This window comes from Grus americana, chromosome 7 (assembly GCF_028858705.1).
Source record: "Grus americana isolate bGruAme1 chromosome 7, bGruAme1.mat, whole genome shotgun sequence".
NCBI classification, from domain to species: Eukaryota; Metazoa; Chordata; class Aves; order Gruiformes; family Gruidae; genus Grus; species Grus americana.
In genome coordinates this window covers 3,820,846-3,831,338 of record NC_072858.1, presented here as the reverse complement: position 1 = coordinate 3,831,338, position 10,493 = coordinate 3,820,846, and the positions used below count along the sequence as shown (strand labels likewise).

General features: G+C 39.5%; 1 protein-coding gene across 2 annotated transcripts in view; it reads right to left on the bottom strand.

Moving 5' to 3' along the window:
- Nucleotides 1-3,175: 3,175 nt before the first annotated feature.
- The window catches only part of UROS (uroporphyrinogen III synthase), a 20,943-nt gene continuing 13,625 nt past the window's right edge, over nucleotides 3,176-10,493 (bottom strand). For both annotated transcript variants that reach the window (XM_054831534.1, XM_054831533.1), the window contains exons 7-10: nucleotides 7,089-7,172; nucleotides 6,511-6,596; nucleotides 4,607-4,705; nucleotides 3,176-3,983 (exon numbers count right to left, since the gene is read on the bottom strand). In XM_054831534.1, the coding sequence (XP_054687509.1) occupies nucleotides 3,837-3,983; nucleotides 4,607-4,705; nucleotides 6,511-6,596; nucleotides 7,089-7,172 (416 nt within the window). In that variant the 3' untranslated portion in view covers nucleotides 3,176-3,836. The remainder of the gene's footprint in view (nucleotides 3,984-4,606; nucleotides 4,706-6,510; nucleotides 6,597-7,088; nucleotides 7,173-10,493) is intronic.

Sequence of the window (10,493 nt, the reverse complement as noted above, 5' to 3'; positions counted from 1 at the left end):
TTAAATATAAACTCATGACTTGGTCTGTCTTGTTTTTATTGGTTATGACTGTTAGGACCCTCATCAGTGAAGCAAACTGCTCCACAGAATAAAAACTATTTGAAAGGCAGTGGGGGCTGGAAAACGATCTGTAAAATCAGGCCTAATGGGTGTAGTCTTAATCTCTGCAGGTGAGGACTCTGGTTTTTGGAAATACTTATTTAAAGTTTGCAAAAAAACAACATCTGATGTCTTAATGTTTTTTTTTCTACAAATAAATGTGGTTCATTATTGTATAACAACAGTATAAAACACTGTTTATTTAAAGGTATTAACAGTTTTTACCTGTGCAGATGTATGCATATGTATTTTTTAATCTCTGTACTTGCACACAAGTAGTGAATGAACTATTTAAGCTGCTTGTTTCGAGGAGGTGATTCTTACTCTCGTGGTGAGAGATAGAGAATGACGCTTTTTTTTTTTTGTATGGGGCATGTTTTCATCCAGAAACCCCTAGTTTGTACAAATTTTTGTCCTGACAACTCAAGGTTATGCAAGTGGATCTGTCTTCAGAAGAAACCTGATCTTTCTGATGCAATGCAGAGCACAAATGCACCTGAGAGAAGCAAAAGCAGCTTGTGAAAGGATGAAAGACGACAGGCTTTGTCTGTAACTGTTCTGTTGCTTCCAATTTGGAATGACCGATTTGAAAAAGAAGGGTTCTGTGTCTTTTCCTGCCTTCCACCTGGGGCCTGGCTCCCCTTCACTTTTGGTGAGGTCAAAGCTGCAGGAAATGGAACAGTGGGTTTCTGAAGTAAGATGGTTAAAAGCACAATGCCTGAAATTGTTATCAGGAAGCCTGGCAAGGGTGAGGGGAGAAGAAATCTGTTCAGGACAAAATCCCAGCAGAGGAGCTGAGGGGTGACTGAACAAAGCCTGCTGAGATCAGGAACAGTGTCCAGAGAACAGAGAGTCTGGGTTAGAAGGGCTCCTGTTCTGACCGCTGCTGCCAGATTCCTAATGGTAAGGGGAAATGCCAGCCAAAACCCTCTGTCAGACCTGGTTTAGCAAGAGGTCAGTGTGTGCACTGCTGCAGTTTTCACTTTAGTCGAGAGGGAAAGTCCACAAAGGCTGGCCCAAAGAAAAGTGTCAGACTAGAGTGTAATGTCTGGTCCTCCTGGGGCTGAAACAGGTGCTGAAATGGGCCTTTTTAGCAGAGATTTTGCCTGAGTGCATGTTACTGGCATGGCACCATACCGATCTGTGCTGTAAGGCAGTGCTTCCTCCAGAGGAAATCTGAGGTAGCAGGTGCATTTGAGGGAGGAATGCAAAGGGGAGGAGGGCTTGCAGGGGCAGGAGGCAGCAGTGGGAGGTTTTTATGCAATTTAAAAAAAAAAACCCTAAAACAAGTAGTCAGAAGAAAGCACCATTTACACCTTCCCCCTATCCTGCAGATTTTAGACACAGCTGCTGGCAGAGATACCAGTGTGTGGTTCTGCAGGCTCTTGGTATTTGACTGTCAGCCAGCTGACGAGAAGAACCTCAGTCTAAGCTCCGACAAGCAAGTACAGTCTGTTACCGTGATGTGGGGGGGCACTGCATAACGTCTTCTTGCTTCCTTGTAACAAAATGGAAGCAATATTCTACAGTACTTCACTGAGTCACATAGATTAGGTCTGTAATCTGCCAAATTACTTTATTAATATGTAATTATTAATACAAGTCTGAAGTCCTCTGTGGTTAAGAATGCTACAGCGGTTGGGTGAGACTCATCCTGCTTCTTAATTACACAGGCAGACTCGGTATTGCAAGGCCAGCAGCTTTGGAGCGTGGTTTCTTCCTTAGAGCGGTATTTGTGTGCAGGGAACAGGCTTGCACAATGCTCTAAAGGCAGGTTGGTTGTGGGTAAAATAACCAATAGAATATCGTATGGATGTTCTAGAAAAGATTAATTACCCATAGAAGTCAGTGGTGATCTGGGCACGGTTGTTTCAGCTGTGGAAGGGTTGCTTGGATAAAGCCAGGCCTGTACTTCAGCTGATCAGGCTGAAAAAGGATAAAGCGCCACTCAACTGCTGCAATTCTACTCCCGTCTCTCTTTTTACTGAAATAGATTACCAAGTACTAAATGTGATAAGTATGTGTTACTTGGAAATGATGGTTAGTGATCATTTCTGCTGGGAAGACATGTAGAAATGGGCCTGAGCTGAGGAGTTAAACAACTCAATGTAACTCACATTAGCAAAGAACTGCCATACAGTGTAAGGGAGCACAAGCCCACAGCTGGCTTCTGTTTCCAGCTCTTGCTCTCTTCTCTTGAGCCTGTCTCCCCCTCCTCCTCTGCCCTGCAGCACTACCTCACACACATCCCCTCCTAGTTGTCTTCTGTTTCACAGGCTAGAGCTGCAAGTAGTGCTGCAGGGACTGGAACAGACTTCTAAACCCTCGCTCTGCTGTGGATTTATTTTTGAATGAAGAGATGAACCGTACTGCAGGCTCTATGCTATAATGACTCTACTCAGCTGAATCTGAATGTTCAACAGCTTAACTTCAATCATCTTAAAAAAACACAGGGGCAAAGTCAACAGTTGCTGCGTAATCATTCTCTTGCCTCTCTCCCTGGGGCATCTCTACACATCCTGCAGCTCATCCAGTTTCCATAGTGATTCTACTGTCCTACAGGGTCGGTGTCCTCAGTGATGAAGTATTCCTCCCTCTGTTCAACATTATCTTCCTGCAATTAGAATACTTCTGAGATTCTATTTCATCTCAAGAAAATTCAGCTGCTTTATAAAGCAAAATGGTTGCCATCTTGTGCCCAGTCTGACTGATGAATCCACATACACAGTTTGAAATTACTTCAGCTTGTATTAATATAATTGGGTTCAGATTAACTCCTAGGTACAGAGCATCTCACCTAATTGCAAATTCAGGTCATATACTCAGAATTAAGCTAATAGAAACTTACAGCAAATGGGGATTTCTCTGTCATTCTATGAACCTCAGCGCTATACTAACAACATGAATGACTTTCATGAGGATTATAATTGGGTATATTATGATTTAAATCTATGAATTTCTTAGCATTAGCGGAGGTAGTATTAGTGCTAAATAGGATTACTTTTTCTCCTTTCACAGATAAACAATTAAAGCATAAACCACATCCAAAACAGACAACTCTCTAACACTGTTATTAACGATGATAAGCCAGTTTATTTCTCTGTTAATAAATCCTTCTTCATTACAGGAATAGAAACCAAAACCTAATTTTTTCAGACCCTGCATTGTGACGATATTTAGTGGCAAGAGCTGATCTGCTCTTAGCTCCACACAGTGCAACTTCACTGCAAGAATTGTCCTATTCCATTGAGACTCTACAATCATCATTTTCATATAAATATTTGAAAAGCAGAAGAATGAACAAGTAAGCTTTACAACAGAAAGTACTTCATTTTAAGTACGCTTTTCTTTTACAAAAGAAAAAGAAGATGTGCACGTAAAAGTGATTATACAGAGAAATTAAATCCTTACCTTGTGTGCTAGGAGATACCTGAGGTGATACATTTATTTTGATCTACTACTCTGATGCAGATTAGCCTCTCACTACTAGTTTTCAAGGAATGTCCACATAAAATACTTACACTGCACACATGAGAAAAGGGGAATAGCTAGATGCTTTAAAATATGCTGGACAAATTCTAGATGTCTTAAATATTTAGACGCAAGCTTCTCACACCAGGCCCTGACAAGGACAGTGTTGCACAGTCCTGAAAAATACTTCCTTGCAGGACAACAGGTCTGCAAAATGGAAAACCCTTCCACAGCACCATATTCACCTTCAAATGCACGCTCTGCTCTTACTTCGATAAACAGCAGTTCTGTAAGCAAAGTGCTTTTTGGAGCCCAGCGGCGAGGTCTTGGGGAGTCGGACTCTCAGCAGTACAGCTAACCGGGATTCCTGCTGCTTCCATGGCTTCAGCAGTTGTTGGACCGATGGCACAAAACTGAAAGGACATTGTCACAGTTCTAATAGCGTGGTCAGGTATGGCATCAGCTCTGAACTAGTTACGTAGGTCCAGAGCCTGCCTTCGTCACTGGCACTGTCAGCGTGTCGACTTGCATGGCTGAGCTTACTAAACTGTACTAGCCATTTCAGGTTAAAGGTTATCAGTATTAAAAACCGCTTATTAGAAATTCCTTAGGAAAGATGATTATTTATCTTGCCATTACAAACATCTAAAGCTCTTAGTCCTGCAACTCAGGAAAAGTGAGAGGACTTTTAATATGCCTCAGCCTGTAATTGCTGATTCAAGCATGGACTACTCACACCTTTGCATCACTAAGAGAAAATAAAGCTTATACCCAGTGGAGACTGAATAAGTTAGTCGGAGAAAAAAATTCTAGGTGAAAACGATTCCTTTTTCTTTTTTTAAAAAAGGCTCTCAGCTATATAATAACATTTGTATTTGCTATTCATGTATTTGCTATAACCTATTTTTTCAGAGAAATAAACACAAACAAAAGAGAAAATGAAGGTTTGTAATGGGTGTAACAGCTTTCCTAGCTCTCATTCACCCACCCCAAACTTACTCCCTATTGTATTTCACCACTTTCAAAGAGAAGATACCTTGATATGGTTGATAAAATCCCCTGAAAGCTTCTGAATGTGCCGGAGGCAAAATTTGACACCAGATGGACTGAAGAACACAACGCTTGCTGGAATTCCCTGAGTAAAAGTAACCATAGGTTAACATAAGATTACTCACTCCTCCAGCAGTTTATCAGTGCGTTCACACAGGTCCCTTCAACTGCCTCTCTATGGAAATGAAGTGCTTTTATCAATGAGAAACAGCAGTTACGCCAACAGAAAGCATTTCCTGTGGTGCCGACAGTCTGCCAAACCCCCATTCTACCACAGAGTGCTGAAATTCAGGTGTGACTTGAACCAAATACTCTGTCACACAAGTGCTTGGTGATAAACGTACTGAAAGTGTTCTGGAGCTGTACTCATTTTCCTGTTTAGCACGAAAATTCAGCAAGTTATTTCCCTAAAGCCATTCCCATCTATCTCAATTCTGCACATATTCTGTTTCCCAGCTCGTGTGGTTTACTCTAAGTTCTGCCTGCCCTGAGATGCTCTGGCAAAGATGAGGTGATGCCTTAAAACTGCAGACCCCTGGAAGGGCTTTCTCTCTCAGAACAAGCCTGCCTTAAGATAGCAGGAGCAAACTTCTGTAGCCAAAAAAACCCACAACTCTGCAAAATTCTGTCTGGAGTGAAGGTCCCAAGCTCTTGAGCTGCACACCCAAAGCACATGCCTCCTTTATCATCATTTTCTGTCTGACCAGAAAGATACACTAGTTCCACTCAAACTACATCTGTTGTTGTTTTATAGTGCATGACTTGGAAGTTAGCCTTAGCTCACAGAGGCCAGAATGACAGTTTAACACAGTGCTGCTGCTCACTGTCTCACTGAGTGCTAAACACTCGTCATTTTATGTCACCTCTCCATGCACTGAACATACAACCACAACATCATCAGTTAAGAAGAACTAAAAAGCACATGAGAAACACAGTTTAACAGCTTTACGGAGAAAGTAACTTCTAATTGCAGCAAGCAAGGAGTTCATAAGAATAGTTCAGAAATTTACAAAATGCATATGTACTACTGACTCGCTTTTATAGCTGGCATAAACTAAATACCAGGGGGTTCAGAACTGCAATATCCACCTGGGAACACCAGGATACTACAATGTATCACTTAGACTGCCCATGCCATAACCTTTTAGGACCTCTTGAAAAAGAGCTTTAGAATCAATACGTAATTTAACAAGACATTAATGCACAGATTTTAAAAAGAGGTGCAACGTGCTCGAGGAGGCCAAGTTTCTGTAAGAAGCAAAGCCTGCATTTTGAATAAAATTAATCCTACATATGGTGTAGGCTCCTGCAAATCGAAAATTCAGAAAGCCAGTCTTGAAAAAATAAAAGCAATTATTAGTATCTGCAGTGATCCTTGATTAATGACATTTAGTAGATGGTTTTAAAAAGTGAAAAACATTAATAACAATTCTAGCAAACATACCTCAATACATTTGTCAACAGCATGTCACTTGGAATTCTAACACTTAAAATGAGATTACTACATTCATAAATTGGATAATCAGAGAAGGAACACTGAAACTATGTAGGGCAGGTAACTACTATTGGATTCTGATTTGCAATATATAGCAAAGTTGTCCAGTGATATTTCAATTATAGTAATAAAAATTAATAGCAAAGCTGTTCAGTAAATATCCTCACTAAATGTAACTTCTGACACGGTATTATTGAGGGACTCGCTCTCTGTATGAACCTTTTGCTAAAGGATTTTCTTGGTAGCCAACAGGGAAACAAAACAAGAAGCCTACGCAGGACATTCTTGTATCACCACAAGTATCATTTACAGACAGCTGAAAAAAAAAAGGAGTACATTCTGCTAGGTGTTATCATATACCTCAAAAATTCCCAAATTACATCAGTGTCCAATACCTGTTGTGAGAAATAACTGCTCAAAGATTCTTGCAGGTCAGTGTGTTGGGTTGTTTGATAAACAGTAAGGCTTTCCAGAGGTATACCTGTAATTAGGATACACAGTCATAATTCAACAATGTTTCATTAATTTCTATTATTATTTCAATAAAGCACTCTCAGCATACTAATTGCACTTAGGTGTACTATTTTAGGCTAAAAAGATACAGAAAAAATTCTGTGAAGGACTTGTAGGTATTTCTAGAGTTGCAAGATACGCTAAAGCAATTGTAGTAAGAGGACCTTGAAGCACAGGGGAAAACTCTCAATTCTTGCAACGTTTCTGTGAATTAGTTACCTTCCATCTCACAGAAGGCAATGCAAGTGAAGAACAAGGCAAATAACCTTGCTCCCGTCACACTACAGCTCAGTCTCAGAGCTGTGGGCAGCAATCCGACCTCACCATTTTTACTCCCATCCTCTACCTTCTAGCCAACATAATAGCAATTTCAATTTTTACTTAGTCAAATTTGGTTCACAAGCTTTAGATACAACTTTTCTCACAACTGACTAAAATGAGGCTCCAAGGGAAGTTCAACCTTTTTCTCTAAGTACTGTGGGAAGTACTTCTCTTTTCAGGGCTCCACAAGGAAAAAGAAGAGCTGAGGAATTTGGTTTCTCTCCTGTAAACACACAAACAAGTACTTCAATTAACTTATGTCTTTATTAAAGAGTAAACATGATACATTTAATACATTTTCAAGGTATCAAATGTTGAACACTGCAGTAAATGCCGTATGCTTCATTACAGACACAGCCCAAAGATAACTGAAAACATTTGCAGTGCAACTGCATCCACAATTCAGAGGACAGAGGCTACTTAGCATGTAAATTAAAAAATATTCCGTAACTATAATATGAATACATTGGCTAAAAAGATCTCATGGAAGATAAACCGCATTTCTATTCCCCTTGCCATTCTACAAAACAAGTACTGTGCAAGTTATCTCCTCTTCCTCAGAAACACAATCTTCCTCAATTTTACATTTAAAATCTTAGTCCCACCAAACACATGACAGCTCTCTCTATAATAGAATGCTCCGGCAGACAAAGAAGATAGAAATACTTTGCTGAAAAGTTTCAACCTATCTGAAAGTCTTATTTTCTTACTTCCCCAAGGAAAAATGATTCTACTTCCATTGCTAGGGTGGGAGTGGATATCCTCACTTCCCCTTATCCTTTAAAATGGAAGTGACCTCCAACCTTAATTATTGTTACATGGCCAACATGTGAAAGCCCCCTGGAGATTTTGGAAGGACCTTCCCAACAGATACATGGCTGTTTGTAACTTCACTCTTGTAGGACACGATACACCTGGGAAGCTGTTTCCAAAGGTTTGGTATGTTTCTAACACATCATCAGAGGAGCAAATTCTGCTTAAAAAACACCACCAGGTGACAGTATTCATGTCACCATCTCCTGGGTGACACCTCCATTCCCGTAGCCACCCTGTCCCCCGTGCACTCTGTGTACGCCCACGCACTGGAGACAGGAAGGTGCAGACACGGACCATAATCACCCCATTGTGAATGCAAATACCTGGCTTGGGAAGAATGAAATAGCACTGTCTAGATGAGATTCTCAGTAATTTGCTGGTTTAGGGATTAAACTAATCGTTTTGGAAAACTTTTCACTACTAGATTTTTTCTAATAAAAGTGAATATTGACATTTTGCAAAAGATAAAGAGCATTTTAATTGAAGAGGAATTTGATTTTTGGACAGAAACTTAATGGCAGATTTTTTTTGCACAGAGTTTGCCTTTTCTATAAATAACAAATACTGAGAACATTTCAAGATGAAATTCTACACAGCTGCACACAAGTTTGCATTCATCTTTCAAAATAAATGAGAGTTCCTCAACACCTTATTTTATTACTAATTCAATTATGTTAATAGACATGTTTAAGAGTTGACTACTAGAAAAATAAATGCTTTTTTTTTTAAGTGCTGGAAGTGGATTCTTGGTTTATAACAGTAAGCATCAGAGATGCTGCAGGGAAAAAAGGGACAGCATAGTAAAAATCAAATGGAAACACCCTTAGTAGGAGTCAACACAGATATATTCGACTGTCTTAAATGCACACTGAAGTTTTATTAGAAGCCAAAGATATGCTTCTAATAAATTACAGGAAGGAAGAATGAACTTGGGATAGAATGTAAAAGACATTTTAAAATAAAAAGAAAAAACCTAAATATTTCAGCATTAATCCTTCTACAACTCATGTCACTTAATTGAAATGTCAATGTGATATCTGTAAGGAAACATTAATCCTTTTTGGTTTGTGCTTACAAAGCACAGAAAAATTCCTTAGTAGGCCTGAACAATTAAACAAGTGTTGGCGCTAATGGTATCCCCTACTTCTGTAACTAATGCAAATGTTACACTGTAATAAAACTAAAAAAATATTTGCCTTGAAAAGAGAGTAAAGTTAGCTAGCTAGTTAAGGAGTAAATTCCTTTATTTTCCCAAGCACTTAAGTTGAAGTGGGTACCAAAGCACAAAAGGTGAATAACAAAAGAAGTATCATTGCTTCAGATTTTAAAATCATTAAATCCTTTACGCTGGAAAAGACCTTTAAGATCATCAGTCCAACCGTTACCTCAGCACTGCCAAGCCCACCACTAACCCATGTCCCTAAGCACCACATCTACACGTCTTTTAAATCCCTCCAGGGATGGGCACTCCACCACTTCCCTGGGCAGCCTGTTCCAGTGCCGGACAACCCTTTCAGTGAAGACATTTTTCCTAATATCCAATCTAAACCCCTCCTGGCACAACTTGAGGCCATTTCCTCTTGTTCCATCGCTTGTTACCTGGGAGAAGAGACCGACCCCCACCTGGCTACAAGTTCCGTTCAGGCAGTTGTAGAGAATGATCAGATCTCCCCTCAGCCTCCTGCTCTCCGGACCAAACCCCCCCAGTTCCCTCAGCTGCTCCCATCAGACTTGTGCTCCAGATCCTTCACCACTTTGCTGCCCTTCTTTGGGCACGTCCAGCACCTCAATGTCCTTCCTGTAGTGAGGGGCCCAAAAATGAACACAGAACTCAAGGTGTGACCTCACCAGTGCCCAGTACAGGGGATGATCTTTTCCCTAGTTTATATTTATTCCGACAATAAATTCTAATGATATAAAAAATTTAGAGCTATTCTTTTCATTTACTTATCATTTTATTCATAAAGAAAAATAAGTATATACGCAACAAGGAACATGATGTAATTTAATCTGTACTTCAGAGGTTGTTATAAACCACTTGATAAATTGAGACCGCATAAATACACACAATCCAATAAATCACTGAGTATGATTATATGTATCAACAACAAGCAGTCTCCAATGATTGAAATTCACTGGTCGGTTATCAAAACTGAAGGGTATTCAAAGGCAGTCATTTTTTCAAGGATAATGGCAGTGTTGCAGCATTGTGTCAATTTAACCAAGAAGACGTTACGGTGCAGTAGCTGTGCCAGTCACAGGCTCACCAATGAGGAATTTTTCCACCCACGGTACTACATGCACTATTTTCCTTAGACCTGATCCTAGTTTTTTTTCACATTCATGCAACAGAAAACACAAGTATTTTTCTTGTCTTCCTTCTCAAAAAAACACCTTCTGCAAACTGGCAAACATTAATTCATTACCAAAAGCAGATTTCCTAGCACTAAAAAAATTAGCTAAAACCTGTCTTTGTTTTAAAATATCTGTTGAAGAGTAGATATGGGTTATTCTTCACTTATGGCATTTTTGTGTAGAAAATTTCATTTTTAATTTTCAGAATTTATTATTTAATCTTGTGTTGGCAACTATCATTTTTATCATTAAATATTCCATATAGTTAAAATATTTATTTGCCAATGAATTACAGAGCATTCTGCCCATAAAAAACAATACTTGCCAGCTCCAATCAATTTTTCTTTTACCTACAAATCTCTGCTACCACTCA